At 54.1% G+C, this 18,509-nt stretch overlaps 3 protein-coding genes and 1 non-coding gene across 8 annotated transcripts in view; 3 read left to right on the top strand and 1 right to left on the bottom strand.

The window, feature by feature from the left end:
- The window catches only part of OPA3 (outer mitochondrial membrane lipid metabolism regulator OPA3), a 93,801-nt gene extending 89,113 nt beyond the window's left edge, over positions 1 to 4,688 (top strand). The window contains exon 2 of the mRNA XM_053210893.1: positions 591 to 4,688. Coding sequence (XP_053066868.1) covers positions 591 to 1,144 — 554 coding nt within the window. The 3' untranslated portion in view covers positions 1,145 to 4,688. The remainder of the gene's footprint in view (positions 1 to 590) is intronic.
- On the bottom strand, positions 2 to 3,216 carry PPM1N (protein phosphatase, Mg2+/Mn2+ dependent 1N (putative)). Of its 4 annotated transcripts, XM_053210884.1 has the most exons (5): positions 2,299 to 3,216; positions 1,594 to 1,711; positions 1,410 to 1,515; positions 1,264 to 1,324; positions 2 to 136 (listed from the first exon to the last, which is right to left on the bottom strand). In XM_053210884.1, the coding sequence occupies exons 1-5, from the start codon at positions 3,214 to 3,216 to the stop codon at positions 68 to 70; spliced, it is 1,272 nt and encodes a 423-aa protein (XP_053066859.1). In that variant the 3' UTR covers positions 2 to 67. The 4 variants fall into 4 exon arrangements, with proteins under 4 accessions (XP_053066859.1, XP_026893607.1, XP_053066861.1 ...); XM_027037806.2 differs by having other exon boundaries at positions 1,410 to 1,711; XM_053210886.1 differs by lacking the exon at positions 2 to 136 and having other exon boundaries at positions 1,410 to 1,495.
- Positions 4,521 to 13,227, top strand: RTN2 (reticulon 2). Of its 2 annotated transcripts, XM_027037808.2 has the most exons (10): positions 4,521 to 4,690; positions 6,608 to 6,652; positions 6,777 to 7,247; positions 7,354 to 7,611; positions 10,521 to 10,728; positions 11,062 to 11,200; positions 11,354 to 11,423; positions 11,550 to 11,596; positions 12,401 to 12,459; positions 12,724 to 13,227. In XM_027037808.2, the coding sequence occupies exons 1-10, from the start codon at positions 4,657 to 4,659 to the stop codon at positions 12,803 to 12,805; spliced, it is 1,413 nt and encodes a 470-aa protein (XP_026893609.2). In that variant the 5' UTR covers positions 4,521 to 4,656; the 3' UTR covers positions 12,806 to 13,227. The 2 variants fall into 2 exon arrangements, with proteins under 2 accessions (XP_026893609.2, XP_014926205.1); XM_015070719.3 differs by lacking the exons at positions 4,521 to 4,690; positions 6,608 to 6,652; positions 6,777 to 7,247; positions 7,354 to 7,611 and adding an exon at positions 8,185 to 8,317.
- A 3,113-nt stretch (positions 13,228 to 16,340) lies between these two features.
- On the top strand, positions 16,341 to 16,427 carry TRNASTOP-UCA (transfer RNA opal suppressor (anticodon UCA)). The gene has a single exon. It is a non-coding gene; the product is annotated as a tRNA-Sec (tRNA).
- Positions 16,428 to 18,509: the final 2,082 nt, after the last annotated feature.

Here is an 18,509-nt window from a genome sequence, read left to right as displayed (position 1 = left end):
GGGGAGTTTTCTTCCTTAGTGACCTTGAGGCCCCAAGTGGCAGAGGGTCCCCAGAGGGCAACAGCTGTCAGGCCTCCAAGTCCAAGGAAGAGTTTGAATGGGTGCCAGTGGGTTTTCTGGCCCCATTTGGGCCCTTCTGTAACACAATAGGTGGGAAATGGCCAATAGGAACGTTTTCTTGGGTCTCTGTGTCTGCTCCCCTGTGATCTTGTTTTCCTTTGAGGGACTGCCATTCCCCATCTCTCAATCCATCAGGTTTGGGTGGAGTGGACCTCAGCCTGTGGCGCTTGGGGTGGGCATGTGACCCCAGCCTGGCCAATCAGAGACACACTGACCGGTCGGCCATGTGGTCCAGTGTGGCCAGTGAGTTCTCAGCTCCCGGGAACCTGGCGTACTCCCTCCACTGGGGATGTTGGGCTCCTGGGCCAGGAGGCTAGTGCTGCAACTCTCTGCTGCCGCATGCGGAAGTCCAGGCAGAGCAAATAAAACTAAGAGATCGTTCCTGATAACGTTATCTGACAACTGGATGTAGTCATGCCTCGAACTCTTCAATTACTTGACCCATTAAGTTCCCTGTCTTGCATTCCCAGGTGGAATTGGGCTTCTGTCAATTACAACGCAAACAATGCTGACAAATAACATCCTTCTGCTGCTGGGAAACTATCAACAGTCCTCTCCCCGAACTGCCTTCTCCGCTGTGCAAAGGACTGCAGGCTTGAGCCCCAGCTCCCTCCATCCCATTGAGGTGGTGACTCCCGCCCCCCACCACCCCCGCCTTCGTTTATGTGGCTCCACCCACCACCTCTTGGGACAGCTCCAAATTCTTGTAGGCTACGTGGGACCAATTCACCACTTCTCTCCTCCAAGACCCAGACCATCCTCGGAGACATCCCAGTGGTTTCTGCAGCACACCCAGTCTTTGGGGTTGGTCATAAACATTCCTCGAATTTTTCTGCCTTACTTATGGATGAAGGGGGTGGTGTTTGGGATGATGCATGGGGCTTTACAGAGCAATGCAGGGGACACATTTGTTGGGAGGAGGAGCAGTCTTCTCTGCTTCTGCATCACCCCACCCCCGCCCCGCCCCGCCCCGCCCGTGCCCTGCCTCATCGTGTCTAGCACATTGCTTCAGGGCCAGGAGTGAGAATTTAACATATGAGGCAAGTCCCTTGTCTCCTCTGGCCTCAATTTCCCCAACACTAAAGGTAGGAGTGCTGCGTCACACGTTTCTAAGAGAAACATTCAAGAACAGAGGGTCCTTACCTGCCAGCGCCCTCCTGAGGCCTGGCAGAGCCGAGAATAAGCTTCAGCAATGACAGCGACCCTGGAGAGCAGAGAGAGACCCTCAGGTGGGGATCCTCCTTCTAGTACCCCATCCCCCCATTCCACCTCACCGCACCCCGACTCACTTGCAGTAGAGCCCTCCCCCAGGAGGTAAATCTGGGATGTCCTCTGAGGCCAGGGTCCTGAAAACCGTGTTCAGGCTGGGGGGCTCCTGAGCAGAGGAATACAGCTCTGAGAAGGAAGCAAGGATTATGGGAGTGTCCTTGCTTACCGGCCACCCCTCCCGCTGTGCTTTTGGAGCCTGCTCACCAGAGACCCTGCGGCCCAGGGCTGCGTCCAGCGCTAGCTCCTTCCTGATTGCCTCCTCACAAGGCCTGGGGGCCCCGGGGAAGCAGACCAGGACGCAAGTCATGTTGTCCAAGCTGCCCTGGGGAAAGTGGAGGAAAGAGAGCCTGGTGGGACACGGTCGAATGCCCCAGCACGCCTCCACGCCCTTGGAAGCGGAGCCTCCCGACAATCTCAGCGTTCTAGTGCCCTCTTGCCCAATCTGGTTGGACACATTTCTCTCAAATCTTGCCCACCTGCCAGTCTAACCCAAGTCCTCTCCCCAGGACCAATCACCTAGACCACGCCCTCTCACTGTCCTAGCCAATCCCCATCAGAGAGCCACGCCCCGTCTCCGAAGCTCCTCCCACTGCTGTCTAGCTGCTCTTCCTTCTGGTACTAATCATATACTTCAGGACCCAACTCCTAAATCCTAGGCAGTCCCATTCCAGAAGGCCACGCCCTTTCTCTCAAGTCCCTCCCACTTACCTATCCTGCGTTACTGGTCTCCCATCTTGACTCAAGGCGGCCCTCAGTCTCCACCCTCTCCATATTTTGGTCCTGCCCACTCCGGCAGGCCACTCCCTTTAGTGGAGTCCTAAACTCTGGTTGAGGAAGCCTCTAAAACTCCCTCCTCCTTAGATCCTTTAACTTCTTCCCCTCAATGACTCCAAGCCCCGCCCCGAGGACCTTGCAGAGACACGTGTCCAATAGCTGCGCGCAGAGAAGTTCCGGGGCCAGGCCCAGGCAGAGGCGCGATGCCACCAGTCTCGCCAGAGCAGCGCCAGACATCGCGTCCCACACACCGTCAGAGGCCAATAGCATGAACTCGTCCTCAGCCTGGCGAGCCAGGGCGGTCACCTCAGGCTCCGCGGAAACGAGCTGCAGCTCAGGAGGCCTTCCCGGAGCCTCTTTGTAAGCAAAGTCGCCCAGTGCCCGGGATACCGCCAGAGAGCCTTCGAGGCGCCGGCGGCGGATGGTGCCTCCCGCGTTGTGGATGCGCTCGCGTTCCCGAGGCCGGAGAGGCCGATGGTCCTCGGTGCTGAAGGCCACAGCGCCGGCGCGACTCAGCATCGCTCGGGAGTCACCACAGTGCGCCAGGTACAGAAAACGCGGGGAGACGAGCAATGCCACGGCGGTGGAGCCCCCCGGCTCGCCACGAGGCCAGAGCGCACGCAGGCGTGCGTCTGCGTTCAGGAAGGCTCGACGCAGCGCCCCGCGCACTCCCTCGGGCTCGTCGGGGGCGGTGCCCAGCGCCTCAAACACGTGGCCAGGCAGGTGGCGCGCGCCGAAGAGGGCGGCTCGCGCCCCGCCGTGGCCATCGAGGACCGCGAAGAAAGCCCAGCCTGGGGGTAGCCCGGGCAGAGCGAGCCAAGCGCAATGCGCGTCCTCCATGTGCGCGCGCCAGCCCTGCACAGCGCTCGCCCCAAAGCGCAGTCCCCAAGACGCGGCCGCACCCCCGTGTGGCCGCTGGAAGCATCGCGGCGCGTCCAGGAGCGACCGAGGCCCGTCGTGAGTCCTCCGTCCCTCCTCCTCCTCCTCTTCTGCCTCCTGTTCTTTGCGAGCTGACCAAAGGAGACATTCCAGCAGGCGGGCAAAGGCCGCCATCCTTCAGCCCTGGGATCAGGAAGCCTCCACCCTGCACCCGCCCCCCTTCGCCCCCCCGCCCCGCCACCACTCCATTAATCCCCTCCACTGTGAGATTTTAAACCACCTAAATCTCCTTCCTATGTCCTTGACCTGCACTTGAGTTACTAGAAGGGATTGGACTCCTGGGTGTCCTCTCTCCTGCACCTTCAAAGCGAAGGTTGGGATCTGGGTCACGGAAAATAATAAAAAAAATTAGCACTTACCACGTGCTACCACGATTTTGCATCCTCTCCGATTTAGTGAAGAGGAAACTGAGTCATAGAAGTAAACAGTGTTGCAGGGAAACGAATTCTAGAATCAGTGTTTTCTACTTAGGGTTTCGGGTCCCCAACCTTGCTCCCTCTAAGCTCCGCCCACTACCGTGGTCCCGCCCCCAGCCTCAAAATCTTTAAATCCTTTCTTTTTTAGTTCGACCCCTCCACTTCTGGGTCTTGCCCTGGGACTTCAGTTGCTTCTTTTCCAGTTCCTGTCCATCCATTCAAGCACACAGCCTCAGACATCCTAATCTTCTCCGTTCTAGCTCCGCCTCTTAACTACAGGCTCAGCCGCTACTTTGTGGTGAGCCAAAGCTGGCCTCCTCTCGGTGGGTTACGCCTACCTTCTGGGCCGTGTCCTCAACCCTGCATGTTGTTATGTATTTTCTCTAGGCCACACCTCTACCTCCTGGGTCTTTGACCCCGCCCAACTACCTGCATCATTCTAAATTAATTTAAGCTCCACCCATATCTGAGCTCCTCCCCTTTTCTCAAACTTTCTGAGTAGTTTCTCCTGCCCCCTTTCCCACTCCCTCTTAGGATCTCAGCTCAGACCCTACCTCAGAGCGGTAGAATCTTTATACCCTCTCCTGAAAACCTCCCCTGGCTCCGCCCCAACCCACTCTGAGATCCACGCCCCCATTCTAGGTTCCTTCATCATTTTCCCTCCTGAGCCCCTCTCACTACCCTATCCTAGGCTCCGCCTCTCTGCCGCTAGAGGCCGCCCCCTCTTCCATCTAGGCCCCGCCCTTCAGACCGCCTTCCGCGCCTTTTCCGCCGGGTGGTGTAACCTTCTAGCCCCGCCCCTTTCGTAGAAAAGCCACGCCCACCTCCACCTCCCCTGGCCCCTCGGTGTTTACCCGCCTCCCCCCCCCCGCCCTTCCTCAGGTCCCGCCCCTCTCGTCCTCTGGCCCCGCCCCCGGCCCCGGGCTGCAGTGCCTTCCCAGCCGCGGCCCCGCCCGCCCCCGCCGAGCGGAGCAGAGGGCGGCGGCGGCGGCGGCTGCTGCTGGAGCGGCCCGGGAGGAGGAGGCGGCGAGGATGGCGGCGGCGTCGTGGGCGCGGCGGAGATGAGCGCCCGAGGCCCCAGGCCCAGGGCGGCGTGGCCGGAGTGGGCGGGGGTCCCGATGCAGGCCCGAGGAGGGCCATGGGGCAGGTCCTGCCGGTCTTCGCCCACTGCAGTGAGTAGGGGAGGCTCAGGCCGGGTGTGGGGCTCACAGGCCCGGGTGGGCTCCTCCCCAGTAACCCCTCGGTGCCGGGCCGCGGGAGAATTGGGATGGGGGAGGAGGCGAAGGAGACAAAGGAAGCTCTCCCCTCCCCCCGCATTCTAGCGGCGACGGGGGCGACCTGACCCGGAGGACCTGAGTGAGTCAAGGAGGAGGTGGGGGGCACTGAAATAGCTGGCGGTGGTGGGGAGCGCCGGGCTCTGGGATATGGCGCCGGACCCCACCCAGAGATGAGGACGCTCGCCGGGAGCTGTCCCCTCGCCCTGGTGCTGGCCGCAGGCGGCGGGGAGGGGAGTTGAATGGAGGGGTGGAACCAAGATAGAGAAGAGGGATCTAGCCCCCACATCATCCATCTTCGCATCCCACCTCCGTTTTCTGCCCAGACTCAGAGGCTGCCCCGACCTCGCCCAAATTGTCCAATATCCCGTCCCTTGGACACAACCATCCCTGGGTTGGGGCCAGGACTCCTGGGTCCTTAGTGGGCTTTACCACTGATTAGTAGTAACCCATTTCACTCCGAGCCTCTAATTCCCAGCCTCTGACTCCCCAGCTGCCAAAACGAGGTGGGAGCAGGGGGTATCTGATTTCAGTTTCCAAACAGCATTAAGCATCTCCTGTAGGCAAAGCCCAAGGCTAGCTCTGAGGGGCTAGGTTCCACAATTGAAACTGCCTTACCTGATCCCCATGATCTCTGAGACCTGATCCCCACGATCTCTGAGACCCCACTGAGATCTCTAACAGTCCTCGTCTAACATTCTCTGTCTCACACCCCTGTGGCTCCCACAGCAGAGAATTTCAGCATTCTCAGACCTAGCCACTTGCATATCTTAGGAGTTCAGATGCCAAAATTCCAAGAATTGTTATTTCAGCATTTTAGAGTATCATCCCAACATTCTAAGATCGTGTCCTTACCTTGGCTTACGAAGGAAGGCCCTACATGATCCCCACCACGACCACCACTCTGCCTTCGTCTCCCACCCAATCACTCTGTTCCAGTCATACCTTCACACCTCCCTGTTCCTCAAATATGCCCAACGTAGTGCCTGCCTCAGGGCTTTTGCACTGGGCTTTTTTCTCTGCCTGGAAGACTCTTCCCTGGACATCTGTATGGCTTCCTCACTTCATTCGTCTCTGCTCAAATGTCATCTTATCAAAGAAGTCTTCCTGGAGTGCTTGGCCGCCTCAGTTGGTGAAGCATGCAACTCTTGATCTTGGGGCCATCAGTTCGAACTCTACCTTGGTCGTAGAGCTCACTAAAAGAGAAGGAAAAGGAGAAAAGGAGGAAGAGGAGGAGGAAGAAGAAGAAGAAGAAGAAGAAGAAGAAGAAGAAGAAGAAGAAGAAGAAGAGGAGGAGGAGGAGGAGGAGGAAGGAGAGGAAGAAGGTCTTCCTGACCACCCTGTCTGAAATAGCACCCTCTCAATTTCTCTCCCCTCACCCTGCTTTATTTTTCTCTACACACTTAGCACCCAACATCATATATTTAATTCTGTATTGTCTATCTCCCCCATGGAGTGTTATACGAGGGCAGGGATTTTGTCTGTTTTGTTCACATTTGTATTCTCAGTCTAAAACAGTGCCTGGTATATAGCAGGTGCTCAATAAATGGTTGTTGAAAGAATGAACTAACTGAAACTTCCTAAAAGTCCTAATTTGAAGATTCTAAGATTAAGACTCCCGGATATTTGAAGGCTGAGCTCCTGATAGCAGTATAGTAAGGTTTTACAGTCTGTATGCAGAATGTTCTAAAGGTCCTGTGATTCAAATATTCTAAGATCCCTTAACTCGGACCGTCCAAGTTTCCAGGACTGGCACACTTCTGTGATTTTGACAGGCTAAGCTTCTAAGAATCTTCGATTCTTTCCCTCTCGCAGAAGAAGCTCCGTCTACAGCCTCTTCTACCCCTGACTCCACAGAAGGTAAGTGGAGGGGGAGGACGTGAGAGCGGGACTTGAAGGGGCTCACAGTTGGGGGGGGGAGGGTTGGGGAGAGTGGGTCAGGGCCCTGCTTCGTGCAGCTTATGTCCCCCTTTGCTGACTGCAGGAGCGAACGACGACTCGGATTTTCGGGAGCTTCACACGGCCCGAGAATTCTCAGAGGACGACGAGGAAGAGACCACGTCGCAGGACTGGGGCACCCCCAGGGAGCTGACCTTCTCCTACATCGCCTTCGACGGTGTGGTGGGCTCTGGGGCGCGCCGGGATTCAGCTGCCCGCCGCCCCCGGCCCCAGGGCCGCTCAGTCTCAGAACCGCGAGACCCACCCCCTCAGCCTGGCCTGGGCGACAGCTTGGAGAGCATCCCCAGCCTGAGCCAATCCCCGGAGCCTGGGCGCCGCGGTGACCCCGACACTGCCCCTCCGGTAGAACGCCCCTTGGAGGATCTAGGGCTCCAGCTCAACCGGCTGGACTGGGCGGCCCGGGGAGCAGGGTCCGGGGAAGATTCTGCCACCAGTAGCTCCACTCCGCTGGAGGACGAGGAGCCTGACGGATCGGAGGTTGGAGAGGCTGGGAAAGGTGAGATGTCCGAGGTTCTGGGATCGAAGCCACCAGGGGTGGGTGGTCTCTCCTCAGGGCACCTCCAAGGCGAAAGCTCACACAGCCTTCTCTCTCTAACTGCCAGCACTGGACCTGCAACACGGGGTCCCTCAGTCTCTGCCTCCGGCAGTCTTGACTCCGCAGCCCAGCCCTGGCTCTGGAACTCCCCAGGCGGGTACCCCGTCCCCATCCCAATCCCGGGATTCGAACTCTTGGCCTGATGAGCCCTCACTGGCCCAGAAAGAGGAAGAGCCGTGGGGGCCTCTGGAGCGGGAGCCAATCACGGGGCAGTGCCTGGATAGCACGGACCAATCAGAATTCACATTGGAACCACTCCTTCTAGGTAAAGTAAAGGTTCTCTTTTGAATCACAGAGAGGGTAGGAGAAATGGAACTTAAAGGGACCAACCTTGCGAAGGAAGTGAGGAGGCGGAGAAGAGGAGGTGTGGACGTTGGCTAGGTATAAACTCCATCCTTTAAAAAAAAATTTTTTTCCCGTTATCTAAGATTGCCATTGGCTCTTTATATAGTTCGCCCTCCCACTTGAGAAGTTAGCCCTGCTTTGAGCCTTAGGATTGGCTGATTGCTAAAAAAAAAATAATAATAATAATCATCCCTCTTTTGGAGTGCTCCTCCTAGAGGCTGACTTTGGACAGGACAGATCCCCTGGGGGGGGGGCGGGGGGAGAGGGGGAAGGCTGTCTTCTGGATGTGGCCGTGGGGCATTTATAAGTAAACTCTACGCCTTTTAAAAACTCTCCTCTTGCCTCACCGTATCCACTGGCCAGTGTAGACCCCACCTTTCTCTAAAATACGCTTAGCTTCCATAAACGCCATGGGTTGGTGATAGACATCACTGCTTTCGGGTGTTTACCAAAAGAGCCACCCCTTTTTGGAACTGTCCCCACCCCTGTGGAGAGCCATTGGCTGGGTCCAAAGGGGCCCCGCCCCCTATTCCCTCCCTCCGGGTTCCACCGAAGTGGGCAAAATCCCTGAGAAGTAGCGGTGTCCGCAGCCTCTCACTCACTCGGAGCGGAGATGGGGAGTAAAGGTGGGCTTTCGGAGCGGGCTGGGGGGACTGGGGTTGGGGGACTGTGTAAATGGGTCCAGATTCTCTCTTATGTCCCTCAAATCTGCCGGTATGTTTCCTACTGGTCCCGGATTCCCCAGCGCTGCAGGCTGGGGCTGGGGGGCTGCAGGGGTGTCTAGAGAGGGCGTGGAGGGAGCGTGGGGTCCTCTCTCCCCGGGGCAGAGGCTTTGGGGCCCAAGAGCAGGGAGGCCCCCTCCCCCAGCCTCAGGCCCAGGCGGTGCTGTCACTCAGGAGCTGGACAGGCCAGCACAGCTGTGGGCCAGGCCCCCTCCCCCCAGCGTGCCTAAACTTAGCCCCCGCCTCAGGCGACCCGGCCCCTCCTCCACCCACTGGCACAGGCCTTGGGGAGCCTGCAGGGGAGGGCCCTGCATTGCGGGTGGGGGGAGGCCTGCCCTAGTTAGAGGTAGATGGGAGACTATGTATAAGGAAGATACAGAAGTGAGGAGAGTCAGACTCTGAGGGGCACCAGTCAAGACGGGTCAGAGTTCCATCAGAGTGAGGGTGGAGAGGGTCTGGAAGGGTTCAAGGCTCAGATGGGATCATATTATTGGGAGGGCTGTTAAACGTTTAGATGGGCACAGTGAAACGTTGGAGGGGCGCCTGGCTGGCTCAGTCGGTAGAGAATGTAACTCTCGATCTCCACTCTTGATCTCAGGGTCATGAGTTCAAACCCCACGTCCGGCATAGAGCCCATTTAAAAAGAAATGAATAAAACGTTGGAGTCTGGAAGTCATTGGTCAGGGCTCAGGTTGGGCTTGTGAGGTGAGCTTAGCATCTCAGAAAGGAGTCAGAAATTTGAGTTAGGGCTTAGAAAGGAGGATGTTGTTATATATATATATATATATATATATATATATATATATATATGTATGTATTTAAGGAGGATGTTGTTATTAATGCATTTAGGACTTAGAGAAGGGTGTTGGTGGGAGTCTCAAGCAGCTATCACTTTATACTTGTCAGACTGGCAAAAACCATCAAAAGAACAAGAATAACCATTGCTGGGCGGGATGCTGTAAAAAGATCACTCTGAATGTTGCTCGTGGAAATGCAAACTGTTAACAGTTTTGCTCGTAAGCGATCTGATAATATTTACGGCGTTCAAAAATCCATAACCAGTCCATCCAGCCATGTCACCTCTGGGATTCTGTCTCAGAAATAGAACCTCCCTGCAGAACGTAAGAACATCTGTAAAAGGCTGGTGCGTGCACCGCGGTGGAGGAGTGAGGGTTAAGAAACTAAGTGAATGACCCAGCAATAATACACGGTTGAATGAAATGTATGATTGTGCAGCCACACTACAGAATCTCATGGGGCCCTTAAAAAGAATGAACTAAGGGGCACCTGGGTGGCTCAGCCAGGTCAGCAACAGACTCTTGATCTCAGCTTGGGTCATGATCTCATGGTTTGTGAGTTCGAGCCCCGCAGAGGGCTCTGTGCTGACCGTGCAGAGCCTGCTTGGGATTCTCTCTCCCCTCTGTCTCTGCCCCTACCCCTCTCGCACTCTCTGTCTCTCTCTCTCTCAAAATATATAAACAAACTTAAAAAAAAAAAGAGAGAGAGAGAGAGAATGAATTAAGAGCTATTCCAACTGACTAGGAGGGAATTCTAGGGCTGGGGGAGAGAATGGGATGTGCATAATACAGAAAAGTATATGTAGGGGGCACCTGGGTGGCTCAGTTGTTTGAGTGTCCGACTTGATTCCCACTCAGGTCATGATCCCAGGGTTGTGGGAATCCAACCTCAGGTCGGGATCCGTGCTGAGCGTGGTGCCCGCTTGGAATTCTCTCTCCCTCTTTCTCCCTCTGCCCCTTGCCCGCACTCGCACGCGTTCTCTCTAACTAAAAAGCAAAACCAAAACCCAAAAGAAGTATATATATGATTCCATTTTCCATAAATAATGACTAAAAATTGTATCCACCCATAACATATGGGAGGGACGGAGACTGAGGGGACTTGCTACCTGGCTACCTTGGGTTTTCCAGGAGACGAGGGGAAGCAGCTCCGAATCAAAGAAGACAACGGGAAATTGGGAAATTGAGTTCAGGCTCAGGCCAGATGCGTCGAGACGTCGTGGTTCAGCCCCGAGTTGGGAAGGGGGAGGTCAAGAGATCAGCCAGGCCAGGTCCAAAGCCCAGCCTGATCGCCCCCTCTCCCTCCACAGTGGCGGACCTGCTGTACTGGAAGGACACAAGGACGTCAGGTGTGGTCTTCACAGGCCTCATGGTCTCCCTCCTCTGCCTCCTGCACTTTAGCATCGTGTCTGTGACCGCCCACGTGGCCCTGTTGCTGCTCTGTGGCACCATCTCTCTCAGGGTTTACCGAAAAGTGCTGCAGGCCGTGCACCGGGGCGACGGTGCCAACCCCTTCCAGTGAGAACCCCCGGCCCTTAACCTCGACCTCGGTCTGAACCCCAGTGTTGGCCGGGCTGACCCTCAACCTCAAATCAGGCGCTGCTCGTGACCCATCCTATTCGTGACTCCAGCCTCATTCTGACCCTGACTTCCAGCCCTAACCTCCGATCCTAACCTCTTACCCTGAATCCTCCATCCCATCTCCTGACCCTGACCTTGACCCTAGCCCTCTCTGGGGCTAAAAGCCCTAGCCTTCTCCTCAACCCCTATTTCTTGCCCTTGTCCCGGCCACAACCCTCAGCCTGGGCTGCTCCACACACTGAGTTGCCTTACACCCCTTTGTCCTCTCAGGGCCTATCTGGATGTGGACTTGACCCTGACTCGGGAGCAGATGGAACGTCTGTCCCAGCAGATTGCCTCCCGAGTGGTCTCTTTGGCCATCCAGCTGCGGCATTTCTTCCTGGTAGAGGACATTGTGGACTCCCTCAAGGTGCCTCGAAACCTACACTCCCTCCTACCCCCTCCTGGGTTCCCACCATTCGCCTTGCTGCCCTTGGGGGGTAGGAGGGCCATTGCTGGGTAAGTTCGCAACCTGGGGAGTGCCCCTAGGCTCTGCTGACCCTGACCTGACCCTCCCTCCCAGCTGGCCCTTCTCTTCTACATCTTGACCTTCGTGGGTGCCGTCTTCAATGGTTTGACTCTTCTGATTCTGGGTGAGCCGGGAAGGCTGTGGGGAGCAGGTGGGGAAGTGGGTCATTGGGGTTTGGTGGGGGGACAGGGTTCTAGATGGAACTGTTAATGTCTTAGGAGAACCCTGACCTCCATTTCTGTGCCTACAGGAGTGATCGGTTTATTCACTGTCCCCTTCCTGTACCGGCAACACCAGGTGAGTGTGACAGGACCTCGGTCGGCAGTGTCCCAGCCAAATATGGGTGGTCTGATGACCCCCACCCCCTCTGCCACAGCCAGGGTCCTGTGGACGGATGTCCCCGTCAGAGACAGGAGGACCAATTGGTGTTTCTGCCCCGAAAGAGTCAGGGTGTGACTGACATGCCCCACCCCAAGGCAGGTGGCCTAACTGATGTTTTCACCCTGAAACTGCCAGGGACTGACCTCGAGGTCAGTATCCGGCCAGAGGACTGTTGTCCGGAACACTGACAGAACCAGAGGCCAACTGACATATATCCTATCCGGAGACAGGCAGATGGACTGACGATCCCTTCTCCAGCACAGCTGACGACCAAGTGATACACGTGTCTGCCAGAGACAGTCCTAAGTCCCTCCCATGCCGGCATCATCAAGACTCCGAAAGTCAGTAACACTGCGAATTGAACCAGGATTTAAGTCAATCCACGCAGGAACTTGGCAACTAACGTTAGTTCCCTCTACTCTCACCCGACTCACACACAGACGCACTCACGTAGGACTCACTCAGAGATTCATAGTCATGCCCAGGAAGCAGACTTACTGGCAAATTCTTGTCTACCTGACATCATTCCCCACGCAGAGCTTGGCCCAACTGACGGACACGTCGGCTCGAACTTCTGATTTCCAAGGGTATGGTGCTAGGTTTCGAGTTGAGTAGTGGACCACCTTCCCCAATTTCTCAAGTGGAGGTGGGGGTGGAGGCAGCCTCCTGAATGAACTGGGGAGAAGAACCCCTCCAATCTCTCCTTCTTGGTCTCCCCAGGCCCAGATGGACCAGTATGTGGGATTGGTGACCAATCAGTTGAGCCACATCAAAGCTAAGTAAGGGCACGGAATGGAGACAGATGGGCTGGGGGAGGGGGAAGCTTAGGAATTTTTTCCCCCAGATATTACCTGTTCCTAAATCTCTTGGGGCCAATGCCCCCTCCTCAAAGGGAGACAGACAATCCCAATGCAGGCCATTAGGTGAAGGGTAGGGGCTGGCTTTGGGCCCACAGCTAGCTCCCCCGTCCCGATTTCCCCTTAGTTCTCAGATTCCTATGGGTCTCTTGCTCCAACCTGTGACTCCGCTTGCTTCTCCCTCAGGATCCGAGCTAAGATCCCAGGGTCCGGAGCCCTTGCCTCGGCAGCAGCCGCAGTCTCTGGATCCAAAGCCAAAGCCGAATGAAAGGGGTGTCTCTGCCCTCGGGACGCCTGCCCCCATCCCCCGCAGCCCTCTGCCCAACTCCATCTCCCTTCCATCCCCACCCTCCCGCCGCCTCCGCCCGAGCCATTTCCCGGCGGGTGTCTGGATCACTCGCACCAGGGAGTTTGTGCAAATTGCCTGAGCGGCCAGGACTACATTTCCCAAGAGGCTCTGCTCTAGGAGTCCAGGAAAGGCGAGGCACCTTGCCCGCGGCGCCTGCTGGGAGTTGTAGTTGCCTAGATAGGGCGCCCGCCCTGCACTTCCGCGACCCTGCCGCTGGAGGCGCCGTCAGAGATTGGTGTCTCCTGGATGCCACTAGCCCCAAAGCCAGGGTTTTGCATGGGGCCCAGGGGAGGCCTGAGCTTGGATTTACACTGTAATAAAGACTCCTGTGGAAAACCCAAGGCCTCCTGTGCTTCCAGCCTCCTCCAGCTTTCACCTTCCTGCACTGAAAAGCACCTAAGTGATATCCAAGGAGGAATCTTCCCATCTCTCCAGAAGAAGCTCCCTCATAATCTGTTTATATTCTGAAATGATTGAGGGGATGATGCTGAGAGACCCTCGGTCCCAGGGCTAGCCAAGCCTTTGACAGCCACTTTCCCTGTCTTTGCTCAAGGCAGACATCACTAGTCGATCCCCACACTCTGCCTGGGGGGCAGCCAGTCTCATCTGAGTCCCAGACCCGTGCCCAGCTGCCTTCTGGAACAACTCCCTCCACAAACATATCCAAACCTTTCCCTTGTCCTACCTGATGTCCAGCTCAGGGATGGCCCCTCTGCCACTTTGTCACCAGGCTAGAGACCTAGGTATGGTCCTGGATTCCTAGTTCCTGGCCCCCAACATCTAATAAGTCAGGAAGCCATGTCTTGTCACTCTCAAATGTCTCTCCTCCAACTTCTCTATTCCACTTGCCTTGGGACCAGGTAAAAGGCCCCATGGCCTGCCTGGGCCTCGGGTTCCAAAACCGAGGGAGAAGGAGGCAGGAGACTGGACCCTCTAACAACCCACAGACCTGGATTTGAATCCAGGCTTCACTACCTCTTGGCTCTGTGACCTTGAGCAAGTGACTTCATCTCTTGGAGCCTCAGTTTCCTCAAATGAAAAACTGTCACCATAACCGTGCCTACATGCGAAGCTCTTGGTACAGGGCCTGGCATATAATAAATACCCAGTAAACACAAGCTGCTTGTTAGCTGTGACATTGTTTCCAAACCTCGATCATCTCCTCACGACCTTCATGATCTTTCTCTCACCCGTTCTATTTTTCATCTAATATTTTCCTTCAAATTGGTTAATTAAAAATAAAACAAATGTTTTTTAAAAAAGAAATGTACTTCACCACCAAGGAAGTCAGGATCACTTGCCAGAAATAGAAGATAGCAGTAAAAATAAACACAAAACTATTAACATTTAAACTGTTTGTTCGTGCATCACCCAAAATCATCTCATTTGCCTCTAGCGACGCATGTCACATTTTAGGAGATAGATAATGATGTTACGGGAGTAGTAGTTACAGCCCCAGTCTTCGTGTGTAGGGGTTGCCTAGCAGCAGCTCTAGATACACACACACACACACACACACACACACACACACACAGAAGGCTTAAGGGGGCTTCTCTTGAATATAGATTTGCCAGGCAGGGTCAATGTGTTAAATTTCCAAATGAAAAAATAGCGGGGCACCTGGGGGGCCCAGTCGGTTAAACGTCTGGCTCTTGATCTCTGCTCAGATCATGATCTCTGCTAAGGTCATGATCTCACAATTTGTGGGATCAAACCCCATGTGGGGCTTTGCGCTGATAGAGAGGAGCCTGCTTGGGATTCTCTCTCTCTCTGACCCCACCCCCATCCCCAGTTGTGTGCGCACGTGCTCTCTGTCTCTCTCCAAACAAATAAATAAAAGCAATAGTTTTAAAAAAGCAATTTTTCTTAAAGATGCTTCTATTCATACTTTCCATAAGACAGTGTCGCTTTGTAAGAGGGACTGGTTGAAATTACGAGTCCAGGAATGGCTAAAGCCCACAGGCCCATCCTTGACACCTGCACTAGAAGCTGGCAACAGGTTGGAGATTGAAACAGCCTTTATTGAGTGCCTCCCGGCCTTTTATGTCCCTCTGCTCATTGTGATTCATCTAGTGAAATCAGATTTCCAGTTGGGGAAACTGAGATTCAGAGAAGGATCATGATAATAACCTTTCATTCATCCTACAAACATTTACCTGTCTCCAAACATCTGCTAAGTTCTCAAGCACTCTTTAGGCAGTAGGGACATGGAAATAAACCAAAACAAAGTCCATAGTTTTATAGAACCGCTATTCTAGAGGGAGGCAGACAATAAGCAAACAGACATAGAACATGGCACGTGGTGATTGGAGTGATGGAGAAAAGTCCATCAGGGTAAGGGGATAGAATGAAGGGTCTTTGCTATTTTAAATGAGCGGTCAGGGAAAGCTTCACCAAGTGGTGGTATTTGAGTGAAGGCCAGCATGAAGGGAGGCAGTGAGTCATGTGGACGTGTGGAGGAAAGGAGATTCAGGCAGGGGATCAGCAAACGCAATGGCCCTGAGAAAAAAAGTATGCCTGGTGCGGGCAGCAGGAGATCTAGAAGCCAGAAAGCCAAGTAAATGAGGAGAAAGGAGTTGGAGATGGGGTCAGAGGAGTGAACAGAACGAGAATATAAGGATTTGTAAGGCTATGGTGGGAACTTGAGCCCCAGGTAGGTTTCATATGGTCCGGAACGACAGTGTTGTCAAAGGATCACTGACTTAGATTATAAAAGGGTCGCGATTTTGGTCTTAGCCATTAGGATTCCCCTGGGGGATAGGCTGTGTGAATTAGGGTCCGATACCATACGTTTCTAAGCCTTGGTTTCCTTGGCCATAAAAATATAGGTGCAGAAATTGATGATCTCCAGTGGCTAAGCTCAATGGGGACAGAATTGCTGTCATTACGCTGTCTAGGACGGTGCCTGGGGCTTAGTAGGCGCTCAATAAATATCTGAACGAACAGGGCTCTGTAGGTCGTTGAAATTCCTCAAAGGAACAGCAGGTGTCGCACCAGCTCTATAACCGCCTCGCCGGAGTCTCGGGCTGGGCTAAGTCAAACTCTAGCTGGCATTCGTTCACTCGAATTCGGATTTTTTCGGGGAAGAGTCTTCTGAAAGCCGAATTATGAGTTTCTCCTCTTAAAAACAAAACCAAAAACAAGAACAAAAAAAACCTCTCACTTGGAAAAAGGGGCTTCTGGCCCTTTAACACCTAGAAGTAAGTGGGCCGCTTCCTCGAACACCGCTTCCCAGAATGCGCGGCGCTATGCAAATGAAGATGGTTTCCAAAGGGAGGATGATTCGTGCCATGTAAGAGAAAGGTAACATTCTGGAAGGATATGTGCCCTAGCCGGGGAGAATTTATAGATACCAGAATCAACAATCTCACACCAGCCTAAAGTATGTGACCATAAGTCTAAAAAGATATGGATTCTTGGGTTTTATATAGCTGTGTGGAGGAACGTGTGTCTCGCCCGGATGATCCTCAGTGGTCTGGGGTGCAGGCTTCAAACCTGTAGCTGTCTAGCGACAGAGTGGTTCAATTCCACCTTTCGGGCGGCAACGACTTCTGTTTTACTCCCTTCAAACTGGATACTAGAACGGGCTATCGAGAGAACATCCCTCTACCCGGTGCCTAAAAATGTCACTGCAACCCTCTGCCTCACAGTTTTAACTTTCAGCACGCGGGTCTCTTCCGACGGTTACACTTTTGCCGGCTCTCTCCCTTATCACCTGCTTATTCCTCAGTCAGTCATTTGCTCACACATGTATTTATTAATCGGTCAAATATTCATTCATTCATTCATTCATTCATTTGACAAGTATTTGCTGGGTGTCAAGTCCTGCACTGGGCAGTGCTGGCGACACAGAGCTGATGGAAGTCCCGGTTCTGGTGCTCCCAGTCCAGTGAAGGAGACAAACAGTAAGTAATCATTAATTACACATTTAATTAACAGCTACAAAGATGCCAACTACTGAGAAGGCAAGTAATGAACTTAGAGGCCATCTAGGAAGGAGACCTGGGTTCGGGTGAGGCGTCAGGGTGATATTTGGGCAGATCCCTGAAGGATGAGCAAGGATTAGCCAAGAGAAGGCGGGGATATCCCAGGGCAGGGATCAAGGTGGCCCCAATAATGCAGTGAGGATGGTGATATTTGCACCTTCACTCTGCACTCGGTGTTGGCATGCATGAGCTCACTGACTCCTCATAGCCCCATTCTGCTGCCGAGAAAACTGAGGTCTAGAGAGATGAAGTCTCTTGTCCAAGGTCACCCAGCTTTGGTAGGCCTCCAGCCCCGGGCCTCTCAGACCGCTGGCCCATGCTAGTCACCACTGCCCTGTTCTGTCTTTCTCAAGCTAGCTTTTCACCATGTCCTGTCTATTCTGCCTCCTAATGTCTTTTCCGTCCTTTCCTCCTATCTCGTAGCCCTGCCCCTGTTCTGGGCTTCCCCAGCAGCACACACGGGTGTCCCCGCCTAGCCCGGGTCTCCTGCCCCTGTCTTGCCCCTTTGCCAACTACCCTCAGCTTGGTGGTTAGAGCAGTCTTCCTACAGGACTCCTAGGTGGCTCAGTCAGAAGAGCATATGACCCCTGATCTTGGGGTCTTGAGTTCCAGCCCCAGATTGGATGTAGAGATTATTTAAGTAAATAAATATTTTTTAAAAAAGAAAAGAAAAGAAAAAAATCAAGCAAGCAAGGAACGGGGCACCTGGGTGGTTCAGTGGATTAAGTGTCTGGCTCTTGACTTTGGCTCGGGTCATGATCTCATGGTCTGTGAGCCAGAGCCCCATGTCGGGCTCCCTGCTGACAGCTCAGAGCCTGGAGTCTGCTTTGGATTCTGTGTCTCCCTCTCTGTCTTTGCCGGCTCTGTGTGTGTGTGTGTGTGTGTGTGTGTGTGTGTCTCTCTCTCAATAGGAAATAAACATTGAAAATTTTTTGAAAATGAAAGAAAGAAAGGAAGGAGGAAAGAAAGAAAGAAAAAGAAAAGAAAGAAAGAAACAAGGAAAGAAAGAAAGAAAGAAAGAAAGAAAGAAAGAAAGAAAAAGACAGGAAAGAAAGAAAGAATCAAAGAAACGAAAGAAAGAAAGAGAAAGAAAGACAGAGAGAGAAAAAGAAAGAAAGAAAGTGGTCTTCCTAAAGCACAAACCCGCCCCTACCCTTCTTGTGCTCAAAACCTGCCATGACTCACCCCCCCCCCCCACCCCACCACCACTCCCCGGTGGCTTCAGGAGAAGATCTAAATTCTTAGTCTGGAATTTAAGACTGCAGAATCGGGTCTTCGCTAAGTGGCTTGTTTCTCTACACTTTTTCCTCCAGCCACTGTGAACCTCTACCTCCCTCAACGTATCAAGCCCTGTCCGCACTAACTGTCCTGTGTGCACACTGCGTCTTTTTCTATCCCCTTCTATGTCCTCTGTTCAGCCTCCAGGACTCAGCTCCGCTGTCCTCCTCACGGAAGTCTTTCCTGACTCCCAGATCAGGTTCCGCGCCCCATGGTTTCCCCCAACCCTGTGCGCTTTGGATCATCCCCGAGAGGTCTGTGTCCCTCACTGGCCTGGGAACCTTAGGAGGGGAGAGCCTGGCGCTGTCTCAGTCCCAGCAGTGTCCCCGGCCCTCCCAGCACCGGGCTGGGCACGCAGT

Source organism: Acinonyx jubatus, chromosome E2 (genome assembly GCF_027475565.1).
Source record: "Acinonyx jubatus isolate Ajub_Pintada_27869175 chromosome E2, VMU_Ajub_asm_v1.0, whole genome shotgun sequence".
Classification (NCBI taxonomy): Eukaryota; Metazoa; Chordata; class Mammalia; order Carnivora; family Felidae; genus Acinonyx; species Acinonyx jubatus.
This window is presented reverse-complemented; position numbering and strand designations above follow the sequence as displayed.

Bases quoted from the DNA above. Each gene is read 5' to 3' on its own strand.
- PPM1N (XM_027037806.2), bottom strand. From the start codon at position 3,216: ATGGCGGCCTTTGCCCGCCTGCTGGAATGTCTCCTTTGGTCAGCTCGC. The intron at 1,712-2,298 runs GTCCTCGGGGCG...CACTTTCCCCAG, and splicing joins TGGACACGTGTCTCTGCAAG to GGCAGCTTGGACAACATGAC. The intron at 137-1,263 runs GTAAGGACCCTC...ATTGTGTTACAG, and splicing joins CCTCAGGAGGGCGCTGGCAG to AAGGGCCCAAATGGGGCCAG.
- RTN2 (XM_027037808.2), top strand. From the start codon at position 4,657: ATGGGGCAGGTCCTGCCGGTCTTCGCCCACTGCA. The intron at 4,691-6,607 runs GTGAGTAGGGGA...TCCCTCTCGCAG, and splicing joins GCCGGTCTTCGCCCACTGCA to AAGAAGCTCCGTCTACAGCC. The intron at 7,248-7,353 runs GTGAGATGTCCG...TCTAACTGCCAG, and splicing joins GGTTGGAGAGGCTGGGAAAG to CACTGGACCTGCAACACGGG.